Source organism: Oncorhynchus clarkii, chromosome 3 (genome assembly GCF_045791955.1).
Source record: "Oncorhynchus clarkii lewisi isolate Uvic-CL-2024 chromosome 3, UVic_Ocla_1.0, whole genome shotgun sequence".
Lineage (NCBI taxonomy): Eukaryota > Metazoa > Chordata > Actinopteri > Salmoniformes > Salmonidae > Oncorhynchus > Oncorhynchus clarkii.
The window spans coordinates 71,275,310-71,291,745 of NC_092149.1; the positions used below are offsets into that span (position 1 = coordinate 71,275,310).

Consider the following 16,436-nt stretch of genomic DNA (forward strand, 5'->3'; position numbering starts at 1 on the left):
TGGTATATCACTTTACATCACTCTACATCACCAGATCACTCTAACTAACGGTTGCAAAAAATGTAGCCTCTTACAAGGCATTCCTCAAAATGAGACAACAACACCATGAAACAACAATACCATGCATCAACTACTGATAAGGTACTGTATTCTGTGGGGTGGAATTACAGTACCTTTCGAAATACAGCACTTCTTTACAGTAATGTACTGTTAAAACAAAGTTTATTTAGAATTTACGGTATAATTTACCAGTTATGCCTAAAATCACCCACAGTGCATTGCGATTTACGGCAATTTACTGTAAATAATGAATACAGTACTGTTATTTTTATTGTATAATATTGTAAAAACAACACCATTTGTTTTACAGTGTAGGTCCAGCATCATCAGATCGCCTATGTCGTTCACCCCGTCTGGCAAACGGACTGTTACTCACTCCAGATCTCTGGATAGGCAGACCTGGCAACCAAGACGAGACCTGCAGGACAGGAGACAGCAGGTACAGGGACAAGGTCATTATACACACTTTAGGAATCATGTTATCATATCTATTCCCTTTCCACTAGCAGCTTGGTTTGGCTCTTTCGGGGACTCGTGCTCCCCCCTAAAAATAAGAGATAATAATTGAATGCTACAGACAGCTAAAGCAAACTGTCTGTAACCATGCTAGCATGATAAGTGCACATGCAGTATGTTCACATTCACATGTGAATGTACCTTACGTAACATGTTATGTTATCATTCTACATGTCTGAGTTACTGTTTTAACTGTTTTTTTACTTAAACTGGATGGGAGCCATGTGGAAGAAGCATGTTTGTTAAAGATCAGACTGGGATGAAACATTCCTCATTAGTAGAGAATTAAGCACTCAGTCAGTGTCAGATAATGATGTGTTCTAGAGAATAACATTAGATTAGTAATGATGTTTTCTGGATAATCATGTTAGATATGTGAAAGGTCGCCAGGGGAAAGATCTGGTCTTGACCAGGTTAAATGTTACAGACAGACAAGAGTCTCACCTGGATCATCGCAGCTAGCTAGCTGCAATCCGAGTGACTACTCCTGGCTAGCGTCTCTGTCCCGAGCAGGGCCATCATCCTGGCTTGCTGAAGAGGTCCATCAGCAACTCCTGGGCTACAATACCTATTCTGCCAACTGGCCTGGACCCCTTTTACTGCCGGTACGGGGTACGGAACCCTGCCGATTCTTCACGACAGGACTACCGACAAAATCTGCTTGATGGGGTTACTCAACTGGCTCCTACGTCACGCGACGTCCCCTGAATGCCCATCTGCTAGCCTGCTATCCGCGGCCCGCTAGCTGTCTAGAGCATATCGGACTGTTAGCTAATAGCTCCATCGGCCAATTTCTCGTGCCACTACTCCTATTTTGCCAATCGGCCTGGGCTCCTTTTACTACACGAAGCCCTGGTTATCCATCACGACTGGACCACCAATGTAATCTGCCCAAGGTTTTTTTTCCAACAGGCCCCTCCGTCGCAACGTATCCTGAATGCCCATCTGCTAGCCTGCTAGCCGCGGCCTTCTAGCTGTCTAGAGCATATTGGACTGTTAGCTGAATAGATCCATTTGCTAATTGGACTGAACCCCTCTGCTACACGGAACCCTACTAATCCATCATGACTGGTCTATCGACGGAACCGCACGAGGAGGCTACAACAGACTTTCCTCCATCACGACGTCCCTTTAAGGCCCTTCTGCTAGCTTTGCTAGCCCCGGCCTGCTAGCTGTCTGAATCGCCGTGTCTCCAGCCAGCCCAACCATTCACTGGATCACTCGGCTATGCACGCCTCTCCCTAATGTCAATATGCCTTGTCCATTACTGTTCTGGTTAGTGATTATTGTTTAATTTCACTGAAGAGCCTCTAGCCCTGCTCAATATGCCTTAACCAACCATTTAGTTCCACCTCACACATATGCGATGACATCACCTGGTTTAAATGTTTCTAGAGACAATATCTCTCTCATCATCACTCAATGCCTAGGTTTACCTCCAATGTACTCACATTCTACCCTACCTTTGTCTGTACATTATGCCTAGAATCTATTATATCACGTCCAGAAACCTGCTCCTTTTACTCTCTGTTGCAAACGTACAAGACAACCAGTTCTTATAGGCTTGAGCTGTACACTTATCCTACTCCTCCTCTGTTCCTCTGGTGATGTAGAGATTAATCCAGGACCTGCAGTTCCTAGCTCCACTCCTATTCCCCAGGTGCTCTCATTTGTTGACTTGTGTAACCGTAAAAGCCTTGGTTTCATGCATGTTAATATTAGAAGCCTCCCCCCTAAGTTTGTTTTATTCACTGCTTTAAAACACTCGACCAACCCGGATGTCTTAGCCGTGTCTAAATCCTGACTTAGGAAGACCACCAAAAACCCTGAAATTTCTATCCCTAACTATAAAATTTTCCGCCAAGATAGAACTGCCAAAGGGGGCGGAGTTGCAATCTACTGCAGAGACAGCCTGCAGAGTTCTGTCTTACTATCCAGGGCTGTACCCAAACAATTCGACCTTTGCAGAAACAAGTCTCTCACCATTGCCGCTTGTTATAGACCACCCTCTGCCCCCAGCTGTGCCCTGGACACCATATGTGAATTGATTGCCCCCCATCTATCTTCAGAGATCATGCTGCTAGGTCACTGAAACTGGGACATGCTTAACACCCCGGCCATCCTACAATCGAAGCTTGATGCCCTCAATCTCACACAAATTATCAATGAACCTACCAGGTGCAACCTCAAAATCCGTAAACACGGGCACCCTCATAGATATCAAACTAACCAACCTGCCCTCCAAATACACATTTGCTGTCTTCAACCAAGATCTCAGCGATCACTGCCTCATTGCCTGCATCCGTAATGGGTCTGCGGTCAAACGACCACCCCTCATCACTTTCAAACACCTCCTAAAACACTTCAGCCAGCAGGCCTTTAAAATCGACCTGGGTATCCTGGAATGATATTGACCTCATCCCGTGAGTAGAGGATGCCTGGTTATTCTTTAAAAGTGCCTTCCTCACCATCTTAAATAAGCATGTTACATTCAAAAAAATGTAGAACCAGGAACAGATATAGCCGTTGGTTCACTCCAGACCTAACTGCCCTTGACCAGCACAAAAACTTCCTGTGGTGTACTGCATTAGCATCGAATAGCCCTAGTGATATGCAACTTTTCAGGTAAGTTAGGAACCAATATACACAGGCAGTTAGGAAAGCTAAGGCTAGCTTTTTCAATGAGAAATGTTAATCCTGTAGCACAAACTCAAAAACGATCTGGGACACTGTAAAGTCCATGGAGAATAAGAGCACCTACTCCCAGCTGCCCACTGCACTGAGCCTAGGAAACACTGTCACCACCGATAGATCCACTATAATTGAGAATTTCAATAAGCATTTTTCTACGGCTGGCCATGCTTTACACCTGGCTACCCCTACCCCTGTCAACAGCCCGGCATTCCCTACAGCAACTCACCCAAGCCTCCACCACTTCTCCTTCACCCAAATCCAGATAGCTGATGTTCTGAAAGAGCTGCAAAACCTGTACCCCTACAAATCAGCCAGGCTAGACAATCTGGACCCTCTCTTCTGAAGATTATCTGCCAAAATTGTTGCAACCCTTATTACTAGCCTGTTCAACCACTCTTTAGTATCGTCTGAGATTCCCATAGATTGGAAAGCTGCCGCGATCATCCCCCTCTTCAATGTGGGAGACACCAAAACGGCTACAGACCTTTATCTATTCTACCCTGCCTTTCTAAGGTATTCGAAAGCCAAGTTAACAAACAGATTACCGAACATTTCGAATCCCACCATACCTTCTCCGCTATGCAATCTGGTTTCAGAGCTAGTCATGGGTGAACTTCAGCCACACCCTAAACGGTATCATAACCGCCATCAATAAGAGACAATACTGTGCAGCCGTATTCATCGACCTGGCTAAGACTTTCGACTCTGTCAATCACCACATTATTATCGGCAGACTAAACAGCCTTGGTTTCTCAAATGACTGCCTCGCCTGGTTCACCAACTACTTATCTGATAGAGTTCAGTGTGTCAAATCGGAGGGCCTGTTGTCTGGACCTCTAGCAGTCTCTATGAGGGTGCCACAGGGTTCAGACTCTCTTCTCTGTATACATCAATGATGTCGCTCTTGCTGCTGGTGAGTCTCTGATCCTGCTCTACGCAGACGACGCCATTCTGTATACTTCTGGCCCTTCTTTGGACACTGTGTTAACTAACCTCCAGACGAGCTTCAATGCCATACAACTCTCCTTCCGTGGCCTCCAACTGCTCTTAAATGCAAGTAAATCAAAATGCATGCTTTTCAACCGATCACTGCCCGCACCTGCCCACCCATCCAGCATCACTACTCTGGACGGTTCTGACTTAGAATATGTGGACAACACCTTCCAGACTCACATTAAGCATCTCCAATCCAAAATTAAATCTAGAATCGGCTTCCTATTTCGCAACAAAGAATCCTTCACCCCATATACTACCTACCACTGCGACCTGTATGCTCTCGTTGGCTGGCCCTCGCTTCATAATCGTCGCCAAACCCACTGGCTCCAGGTCATCTACAAGTCCCTGCTAGATAAAGCCCCGCCTTATCTCAGCTCACTGGTCACCATAGCAGCACCCACCCGTAGCACGTGCTCCAGCAGGTATATCTCACTAGTCACCCCAAAAGCCAATTCCTCCATTGGCCGCCTTTCCTTCCAGTTCTCTGCTGCCAATGACTGGAACAAACTGCAAAAATCACTGAAGCAGGAGACTCATATCTCCCTCACTAACTTGAATCACCAGCTGTCAGAGCAGCTCACAGATCATTGCACATGTACATAGCCCATCTGTAATATAGCCCATCCAACTACCTCATCCCCATACTGTATTTATTTATTTTGCTCCTTTGCACCCCAGTATCACTACTTGCACATTCATCTTCTGCACATCAATCACTCCAGTGTTTAAATGGTATATTGCAATTACTTCGCCACCACGGCCTATTTATTGCCTTACCTACCTTATCTTACCTCTTTTGCACACACTATAAATAGATTTTTTCTACTATATTATTTACTGTAATTTTGTTTATTCCATGTGTAACTCTGTGTTGTATGTGTCGAACTGCTTTGCTTTATTCTTGGCCAGGTTGCAGTTGTAGTTTTGTTTGTAGAATTTGTTTTCAACTAGCCTACCTGGTCAAATAAAGGTGAATTAAAACATTTTAAAAAACTACAAGGTGGCTGAGAGCCTCAAGTTGCTGACACAGAGCACCTGTGAGGGAGAAAAAACACATATTTAATCAGAAAATGTTTTATAACTGTACTTATCTGATTTGTCACCTGAGGGGAGTTTGTACAATTTTCTAATGTGAAGTGAATTGGGCAGAAACAATCGTCAATAGTCAAAGTATGATTATATCTTTAATCTGCTCATCTCACCCGGCATCTGAAACCTACCTGAGGTATCGTGACTAATGAAAAGGTGTGAAGGTGTTAGCCAGCTGTCACTCACGTACTGGTTAGGCCATGGGCCAGGCTCAACATGTTCATACTGTAGGTGTTCTGTGTGTTTCGGAGAGAGTATAAAGTATGTGATGTGTATGCATCAGCAAGTGTGTCACTTGTGAGGCCTTAAGCCACATTGATCTTCCTGTTAATGTGTGTTTGGGAATGCCTACCTACGTGTGTGTGTATGTATGCCTTCGTGTGTGTATGCATGTGCGTGCGAGACTCACATGTCAGTGAGGCCAAAGGCCAGGTCCAGCATGTCATTCTCCTCATCAATGATGGGCCCCAGATGGTCGTACCCCTTCTGATCCAGGATCACATGACAGATGGAACAGGCCAGGGTCCCCTCACACACACCTGGGGAACACACACACACAATCAAACTGTCAAGACACAGCTTATACTATATCAATATAGCTAATGAACTCAGACCTAGTGAAATGTGCTATATCAATGTAAAGCATAAAATTAATATCACGTCTGGTTCTGGATGAATCCCTAGACACTCTGACGCTGTGCTATCTGGGGAGTTGAGTGTAGGGGGTTAGTGGTGGGTGGGTCATTCTGGCAAACCCCCCAGCCTCCAAAATTACTCCATTCTGAGTAACGGAATGCCCTATTATGTCATAATAATGCCTTATTATGTTGGATGTAATTCACTGTAGAGAATAATTCATTCCAGGGACACAGGTCAGGCGAGTGAGGTAAGACCTCCCCAGTCAGTTCAGCTCCAATTAGTACTGGCCCTTCTGATGGTACTGCTGAGCACCTCTAGCATCTCTCTTTGTTGATGCTTGTTGATGGTTACAAAGCCCTTACAAAGCCATGAGCTAATTCTGGCTCTGCATCACCATCATATGGGCTGTATCCCTCAGAGACTATGGGATGAATGGATGAGAATATGATACTTTATTAGGATATCAATGTGATGATGTGAATGAAGGTCACCTGTGATACAAGTCAGTATTTGACCTCCATCCATCTCCGTCTGAGGACGTCGGGAGATTACGTGGAAAACGGCCACAAGGAGCAACAATTCTGTTACCTTCAAGTAGGTTTCAGTTTTGCTGGGGTGTTGTGAATTGGCGTAAGCATTTGCCTCTGATTCCAAAAGTTGCAAGTTCAAATCCAGTGATAGAAAATTGTCTTTGAGATTTTTGTTTTAAGCCTATTGCAAACCATATATACACACACACACACACACACACACACACACACACACACACACACACACACACACACACACACACACACACACACACACACACACACACAGATTCCGTCTCTCACAGTTGAAGTGTACCTATGATAAAAATTACAGACCTCTACATGCTTTGTAAGTAGGAAAACCTGCAAAATCGGCAGTGCTTCAAATTCTTGTTCTCCCCACTGTATATGGCACGGCTGTCAATTGTTTGGTCCTTAAGAAACTGGTATACTTTTTATTTATCACAATTTTCTTTAACCAATTATTGTCTTTAATGCAGGGCCGACAGAGAAGTTCCTTACTTTTTTCCCCTTCCTCTTTCCTCTTCCATTTTTGCGGTAATGCAAAAAACAATTTGTTGGGTGTAATTTTGGGTAGAGCAGACATTTCCATATGTTTTTGTTAGCTGCATGTGTGACAACTCCACAAGTCCTATTTATGATATCATTTTTGAAGATTATACCTTTTTTTATTTAAAAAAAAGAAGTATTTTTAACAATTAATATATTTGAGATTAACCAGAATATTTGTTGTATTATTTGTTCTTTCTTTTCTGGTGCATTAAATTGAAATTGCAACAAACTTTCTATGGCTTGTTTTAAAAATAGCAATTTGGGAGATAATTTCCTTTTCAAATAACTGAAAGAGAGAGGTTGTAATCTGAATAAAGGGGAAAAGGCCATTCTTGAACATAGGGTGAGACATTCTTACTAATTTGCTAGAGAACCAGTTTGGATTTAAATATAACTTTTGTATAACTGAAGCCTTACCTTAACCATTCAGAGTTAAGATTTCTGAGTTAATGTCTAAACTTAACCATAACCTTAAACATGTGGAGTTAATGCCTAAACTTAACCTTAACCACTTTTGACATTTGAGAAACATGGATGCACATCTAATTCTGACGTGAGACTGTGAGAGCTAGTTGGAATGATATCCAAGGCCATTCTCCATTATGAACGGTATGTGCAGAGTACACAGGGTTGGGTGTTGAAACCAGGTAGAACAGAGGTAGCCATACTACACAGGTTTGAATGTGTCACCTTGGAGTTACACTTCTGTAAGATATGTAATGACTGTATAGCTTTGCTCAACTGTTACTGCTGAAGTTTAAACTGGACTAGATGTTTCTAAAGAATTTGCGTTGGGGAACTACAAAGGAAAAGGATGTAATACAATGAGACTGTACATTACAGACCACTCTGTACTGGATTAGATCATGTACATTACAGACCACTCTGTACTGGATTAGATCATGTACATTACAGACCACTCTGTACTGGATTAGATCATGTACATTACAGACCACTCTGTACTGGATTAGATCATGTACATTACAGACCACTCTGTACTGGATTAGATCATGTACATTACAGACCACTCTGTACTGGATTAGATCATGTACATTACAGACCACTCTGTACTGGATTAGATCATGTACATTACAGATGTTGATTACATTACAATTGAAATACATTACAGTGCACTGTACATCGCTGGTTTAGGACATCATGTTTCTAAATTCTTCCAGCTCAAAGGGTGAGGGATAAGGGATGATGTATATCAGGATCTATCGGTAGAGCAGAGCCCAAGACTTGACTGACTTTCGTTTAGTTCATTTGATTGAAACGTTTGGGGGAACACATCATTGTATTACCTTCACCCTGCAGTTTCAGTATGGGGAGAGTGAGTGAGTGAGGCGCCATGTGTGTGGTTGGAGCTAAAAACATTGTTTTGTTCATTTGATGGGACATGGACGTCCAGAAGGCTCAGAGGATCAAGGCACTATAAAGTTCTGGAGCTACTGGATTAAGGTCTACTCTAAGGCATGTAGCGGTTTTCACTGTGAGGAGAGAGAAAGAGGCGAGAGGTTGGGAACTTTACACCTGGCTGAGCCACACGTTGGGTTCATTCAAAACACAGTTCCACCCACACCCTGGACCTGCCCAGAAACAGTCCATTAAAATCAGTTCAGCCTATGAAATGCACATTCCATTCAGGACGTCCTTCCTTCTGCGAGAGGAGAGTTCTCTCTGAATAAGGAGAATGTTATCGGAGCACTTGGTTTTTACCAGCCTTGGCCTCACATGGTCCTCTCTCCTTTCCCTTCGCGCCTCTTACACTGTTCTGTAGCCACATTCCACCCGCTAACGAACTCTTTCTGCAGCACCACCCAGGGCCTCTTTGGCTTAACTACTTTCTCCAGGCCCTCCATCAACTTTGTTGATAACTTTGCACCCAATTTGAGTTTCTTCTTTATTAGTCTGGGTTGCCAGATATGCCTGTCCAACTTAATGGTTGCATTTAGGTTATTGCTTGTGGCTGTGCAGGCCATTGCGAGCCCCACATGATTTGACACGAGGTGTTAGTTTAGTAGAAATCCAGCAATACTTTGAGGGCCGGGAGTTGAGTAGCCCTGCCATAGAGGTCCTATATAGCAGTGATTCTCAACTGGTGGGTCACAACCAAAATTTGGGTCGCCGGGATTTTTGAAAGGGTCACGGGAGTCTGAGTAAGAAAAACACAAAAAAACATACAGTACGAGTGGAAAGTTTGACACAGCTACTCATTCAAGGGTTTTCTTTGTTTTTACTATTTTCTACACTGTAGAATAATAGTGAAGACATCAAAAATATGATATAACACATATGGAATCATATAGTAACCACAAAAAAAGTATTAAACAAATCAAAATATATTTTAGATTCTTCAAAGAAGCCACCCTTTGCATGTTCTTGGCATTCTGTCAACCAGCTTTATGCGGTAGTCACTAAGACTTAACTAAGAATGCAAGAAATGTAGGTTTTTCCTCATAAAAACGAATAATTGTAAATGTCTTACACACATACGACAAGTACCTAACCTGAGGACAGTGTTAATAACAGCATGTGAAAATCAAGACAATTAAGTGTCTCTTTTGGAAATGTTTTTAACATAAAATGATTCACCAGATTACTCTAAAATTAACAATGTTGAAGTCCTGACATCTGCAAAAGAAGAGAACACCAGACCGGTTTTCTTTCTCTTTTTAACACAGAGTCCTTCCAGGGATCCAGATTGTATCATGTCAATGCCTAAATAGGACAGATGTGCATGAGAAAAGAGCAGAAAAGAGTGACAGAGGAAGAGAAAGGGAAATATAGAGCGAGAAAGAAAACCTTGCAAACATCAAAGGTGACGTTGCTGACGCATATTGTGTTCATCCCCTCTCTTTGACCCTCTCTCTCTCTGCTTCTTCTCTGCCTCCCTCCATCGGTTCTATCACTATGTCTGGATAGACTGTTTGATCCTGGGGCTCATCCATATAAAGTCATGCAAATATTTAGTGGAAACCAACCAAACGTGCCCAGAGTGCCAGAGGTAAATGGGCAGCATGTTGAAGTGCCACTCTTAGTGAGAGGGTGACAGTCTTACTACATGCCCTAATATGGACACAATGCCATACCATCCTCCATCTTCTTCTCAGCTTATTCTGGGAAATGTGTCTTGGATCTTATCAAATAAACACAGCATCAGAAATATGGACTCATGTTGGCAATTTCCAGGATGCCAACAGTGCATGCACCATATACAGTAAAGCATTTAACCAGGACTGTATCCACTTGTCTGTTGACCACATCCACCATGGCACACCAAACTTACCAAAGCCATCGATATATACGTTTTGGTCGACGACCAGGTCTAGAAAACTGTTGCCCTTGGCACAGGAAGTGGTGATCTTCTGCCTGTCACGGTTGATGAAATAGCGTCATGGTTGAAGAAATATACCTTCTCACCTTCTCCTCTGACCTAGAGTATGGGAGAGAGAGTAAATGGAGACAGAATGAGACAGAATGAGAGCGTGAGAGAGAGGTGGGATCATTCAAGTGTATTCAGGTGTATACTGTACATTACTCTTCAGGTGAGCCAAGAAAAACATCATAAAACCTTCACAGGATCAAAACATATTGGACTGCCTTTGAACCCAACTGAAATTAGTTTACATGATGTATGTTAGCGGTGCAAATACATTTAGTTGAAGCCTCAAAAGGACCAAAGTATCCAGGTAATGCTACCCACACACACATCATTCTATTATTTTTCAGTTACTCTTTTTCTTAGAAAAACTAAAACATAGTTTCACTGATATGTAGGCTTTTAGTGGATGGTCGACAAACCCTGGTGCCGCTTTAGTGCTGTCTGGTCACAGTACCAAGTATCCCCTCGTCTTACTACATCATCTGAAAAAAAGCAACACTGTCTGTTGAGTATCCAACACCGTAGTGGTTTGGTTGCCAGAGAACAGCATCCAAACACCATCAACATAACAGACTTTTACAAGGCAGACTGTTCTGTGTGCTGTGCTGTACTGTGTTGGCCAGAGGCTTTGGTTTATAGAGTTAGACAATAAGAACAACACACGTTCTCTGTTTGTACTCTCACATGCTGAATCACTGCCATGTGGGTTTAAAACCTCTTAAGGATCAGACCCTTTTTTCATATTTTTGCCTAAAATTACATACCCAGATCTAACTGCCTGTAGCTCAGGACCTGAAGCAAGGATATGCATATTCTTAATATCATTTGAAAATAAACACTTTGACGTTTGTGGAAATGTGAAATTAATGTAGGAGAATATAACACATTAGATCTGGTAAAAGATAATACAAAGAAAAAACATATTTGAAATGCAAGAGAAAGGCTTTAACGTATTTTAGCATCAAGACTGTCCAGGTGAGCCTAATTGGTTTATTAATACATTTTAAAGTTAATAATTGTGCACGCTCCTCAAACAATAGCATGGTATTCTTTCACTTTAATAGCTAGTGTAAAGTGTAAAGTGCAGTTAGATTAGCAAGAATTTAAGCTTTCTGCCCATATCAGATATGTCTATGTCCTTGGAAAAAATGTTGTTACTTACAACCTACTGCTAATCACATTAGCCTACATTAGCACAACCGTCCCGCGGGGGGACACCGATCCCGTAGAGTCAGTGCTCCTCCCCCCTATGCAAACAAACAGTCTTCATTGTAACCAGACAACATGGTTTAGTCAAGGTCAAAGTGTTCATGCTGCTGCCACTAACAATTTAGTTATTAATTTAAATACCAAAGGCTACTACAAGAAATGTGAAATATTAATTAAATATATCAAATGCAATCAGGGAAGGACTGGTCATCTGGCATTTCAGGCAAATGCCAGATGAGCTGATCCATTTTTAGCCCAGTACAGCACACAGAAACAGTCCAGTACACAGAAACAGTCTGCAAAATTAGAATTATCTGGCTACAACTTGGGGTTTCAATGGGAAAAAAATGGGCCGGTGTGTTATAAATGCCAGGGATGATTTCTGGTCTAAGTCCGCCTCTGAATTAAATACTAAACCAAAAGAGTAAACAGCACATACAAGGGAAGGGAGTGTCCTCAGCACACAGTGGTTTATGGTAATATTTTGCTGCCCCCTTGTGTCTACATGTGAGAAGACAGTTCTGGCATGGAGTCGCCTCACCTTCTCCCTGAAGAGTGCACCTGCTCACTCTCTCTAATTAATTAAAGAAATTCAATAAAAATACAATTTTATTGGTTGCATACACTTATTTTGCAGATGCTCATGTTTCTAACTCCAACAGTGCAGTAACACCTCACAATACAAAACAATACACACAAATTCCCCAAAATAAAAATAAACACATTAAGAAATGTCAGAACGAGCAACATCAGAGTCCGGAATATATATATACACACACTGAGTGTACAAAACATTAGGAACACCTGCTCTTTCCATGACATAGACTGACCAGGTGAATCCAGGTGAAAGCTATGATCCCTTATTGATGTCACCTGTTAAATCCACTTTGATCAGTGTAGATGAAGGGGAGGAGACAGGTTATAGAAGGATCTTTAAGCCTTGAGATACGGATTGTGTATATGTCCCATTCAGAGTGTGAATGGACAAGACAAAAGATTTAAGTGCTTTTGAACGGGGTATGGTAGTAGGTGCCAGGCGCATAGGTTTGTGTCAATAACTGCAATGCTGCTGGGTTTTTCCACACTCAATCATTTTCAGTGTGTATCAAGAATGGTCCCCTACCAAACGGACATCCAGCCAAGTGCAGGCCAGTGGTCGAAAACGGGTCATTGATGAGAGAGGACAATGGAAGCTGACACAAATTGTGCAACGCAACAGACGGGCACAGTTATTCAACTCACAGTCGAGTACAACATTGGTGCCCAAATACCTAGGGTATGGAGAAAAGCACATGAGTACATGCATCCATCATGCCGCGAGTCAAAATTGCAGGCCGGTGGTGAAGGTGTGGGGTGAGTTTTCATGGCACACATTGGGCCCCTTGATAAAAGTAGATCAATGTTTTGAATGTCACAGGATGTCTGAATATCATTGCCAATCAGATGCATTCCTTCATGGAAGCAGTGTATCCACCTGCAAATAGATGTTTTCATCAGGATAATACCCATGCCACAAGGCTAGGATTGTCCAGGAATGGTTCCACAAATGCCAATTCAGCTTACTGCAGTGGCCTGCCCAGTCACCAGATCTCAATCCGATTGAGCATCTCTGGGATGAGATGGAACAAGCTATTCGGAGTAGAGATCCACTACCAGCCAACTTGACACAACTGTGGAAACATTGGAATCAACATGGGCCAGTATCCCTGTGGATCGCTTTCAACCTTGTAGAGTCCAATTGAGGCTGTTCTGAGGGAAAATGGGGGTGCAACTCAATATTAGGAAGTTGGTCATAATGTTTGTACACTCAGTGTATAATGATGTGTATGGACAGTATATGAATAGAAGAGGTGTAGGATGAGCCTTGACAAGATTATGAAGCCGGTAAAACAGTATGTAAACATAATTAAAGTGACAGGTGTTCAATGACTATGTACATAAGGCAGCAATCTCTAATATGCAATCTCTAATATGCAGGGGAGAGTAGAGATTAGATTACCGGCTAGTGACAGTGACAAAATTTAGGGTAGGTTCCTGGGTGGTGACCGGCTTGTGGTGACTATTTAACAGTCTGATGGCCTGGAGATAGAAGCTGTTTTTCAGTCTCTCTGTTCCTGCTTTGATGCACCTGTACTGCCTATGCCTTTGTAACAGTATAAATTTAGACCGTCCCCTCGCCCATACCCGGGCGCGAACCAGGGACCTCCTGCACACATCAACAACTGACACCCACGAAGCATCGTTACTCATCGCTCCACAAAAGCCACGGCCCTTCCAAAGCAAGGGGAACTACTACTTCAAGGTCTCAGAGCAAGTGACGTCACCGATTGAAACACTATTTAGCGAGCACCGCTAACTAAGCTAGCTGTTTCACATCCGTTACACCTCCTAAATGGTAACGATGTGAACAGGCTGTGGCTCGGGTGGCAGAGGTCCTTGATAATCTTCTTGGCCTTCCTGTGACACTGGGTGCTGTAGATGTCCTGGTTGCAGGCAGTGTGCCCCCGGTAATGCGTTGGGCTGATCACACCACCCTCTGGAGAGCCCTGCGGTTGCGGACAGTGCAATTGCCCACAGCCTGACAGGATTCTATCAATGGTGCATCTGTAGAAGTTTGTGAGGGCCTTAGAGGCCAAGACAGACACTGTTGCGCCTTATTTACCACACTGTCTGTGTGGATGGATCATTTCAGGTTGTCAGTGATGTGCACACCGAGGATCTTGAAGCTTATCACCCTCTCCACTGTGGCCCTGTCGATGTGGATGGAGCGTGTTCTCTCTGCTGTCTCCTGAAGTCCACAATCAGCTCCTTCGTTTTGCTGACGTAGGAGTGGTTATTTTCCTGGCACCACTCCACCAGGGCCCTCACCTTCTCCCTGTAGGCTGTCTCGTCATTGTTGGTAATCAGGCCTACCGCTGTTGTCTCATCAGCAAACTTGATGATTGAGTTGGAGACGAGTAAATAATGTAAGAAATAAAACAAAATACTGAAAGTTGGCTAGAAACAGGGCGACCCTTTCTGTCGGCACCATCTTGTCTGGCACTTTCAATGTAAAAGAAATGTCACTGCACTTTGGTTTGTTCCTCAGGACTTTCTGTTTCCTTCTAGGAACTGGCTAGGCTGGATGGCCTTATAGGCAAGATAAGGGCTTCTAAACCCAGTAATCACCACCCTTCTAGATGTACAGTCATTTGTGGCTGTGTTCAAGGCCATCTCATTACAGATAAACTTGATCTGAGGAAATTTGAGCTGTTGTTCAGAAACCACTATGGCAATTGCTGTTTTAAACTAACTGTCCAGTGAAAATATAACTTATAAAAGTGAATATTCTGTTAACTCATACCCAAATAATGTTGTTGACTCGTATTTGTGGCCAAAGCATAAATTGGAGAAAAAAACACCCCACCTCAAACTTGCATCTCAAACAGGCCCTTTCATAAAACGCTAACTATTTCAAAGTAAAGGTAGCTGCGTCCCGGACTGTTCTCGGAGTAGTGGGCATGTCTAAAGAAGTGGGTGTATGAAAGCAATTGTGACAAGACATGAAGATCTGCCACCAGGATAACCTAATTCGACAAGTTGAATAATGACATTGTAACCTACACAATTGCAATGAAATGTGATACATTTAAAATGTTCACAACATAAATGTTTTTCCACACCCTGAGTGATTTTATGACACCATCATTTTGAGTTTTCCAAACGTCCTCAAGTTAATTTCGATGTGCCTTCCTACACAGTCATGTTTCCATGAATCTCTGCACTAGCTTGCAAGAACTGAGAGAAAATCTGACCAATTACATGTGCGCTTTCGATACACCTACTTTTTTTTTTGAAACCCCCATTTCTTTCGATGCACCCAGTCTCTGGCTGCCATATTGGGCTGCAGCTACCCTCTTTTCTGCTATTTCCTCATAGAACATGATGTCATGTTGGCTCATTGGCTGAGCTGGCCAATCATCGGTCTACTTGCATGAATGATATTAATGAGCAGTATAAGACCACACCATTCTGTTTGTTGGGTATGTCCACACCATTGCAACACATAAACGCTGCTTTTAGTGTTCAACACTAGCCATAAACCTTAACATATTTCCCTCGAAGAGAAATGTAACAACTATTATCGCATGTCGACTTAAACTGCGCAAAACAATGCACCTGATTCTAAGTCGGCATGCGATAATAGTTGTTACATTTCTCTTTTGGGGGGAATATGTTGAGGTTTATGGCTAGTGTTGAACACTAAGTAATAACGTTGTAGACATACATTTTTCCTATCTTGGTGGCTGTACACAGATGCTCAGTAGCGCTGTATTATCGCCAGAGGCCTGGGTCAGATACGGTGATTTTAACATCTTAGATGCTGCGTGAAACGGAACATCACATTACGTTCGGCATCGTAACAAACCGTGCAAACGTGTAAAAAACTGTCTTAATGCAGATGCAACTGACATGTTGCCACGACGCCAATGTAAAATACCCTCAAGTATAGCCAATCAATAATGAGAAGCAGCTCAGGAGTGTAGAAATGTACCAGGCTAGAGTGGAGTGCAAAACCTTTGCCTTACTTGCTGTCCTAAATGGATTACTCCTGGCTCCCTCGGAATTGCTCATAGGACAGGAGGGGACAAATTACACAGAACAATGTAACCCAAACCAGGATTTGTGTGTGTGTGTCTGGGCCTGTGCTTGTGTGTCTTGAGCAGCACTGTGCGTGGTAGGTTACTAATTCATTTAAAATCCTA

The 16,436-nt window shown here is 42.9% G+C and overlaps 1 protein-coding gene across 1 annotated transcript; it reads right to left on the reverse strand.

Annotated features, from left to right (window-relative positions):
• Positions 1–432: 432 nt before the first annotated feature.
• Positions 433–14,585, reverse strand: LOC139385979 (adrenodoxin-like). Its single transcript, XM_071131300.1, has 5 exons — positions 14,560–14,585; positions 14,066–14,295; positions 10,387–10,488; positions 5,765–5,894; positions 433–478 (listed from the first exon to the last, which is right to left on the reverse strand). The coding sequence occupies exons 1-5, from the start codon at positions 14,583–14,585 to the stop codon at positions 433–435; spliced, it is 534 nt and encodes a 177-aa protein (XP_070987401.1).
• Between the last annotated feature and the right edge of the window lie 1,851 nt (positions 14,586–16,436).

Bases quoted from the DNA above. Each gene is read 5' to 3' on its own strand.
- LOC139385979 (XM_071131300.1), bottom strand. From the start codon at position 14,585: ATGACGAGACAGCCTACAGGGAGAAG. The intron at 5,895-10,386 runs GTAAGTTTGGTG...TGTGTTCCCCAG, and splicing joins CGTATATATCGATGGCTTTG to GTGTGTGTGAGGGGACCCTG. The intron at 479-5,764 runs GTGAGTCTCGCA...CCTGTCCTGCAG, and splicing joins GCCTTTGGCCTCACTGACAT to GTCTCGTCTTGGTTGCCAGG.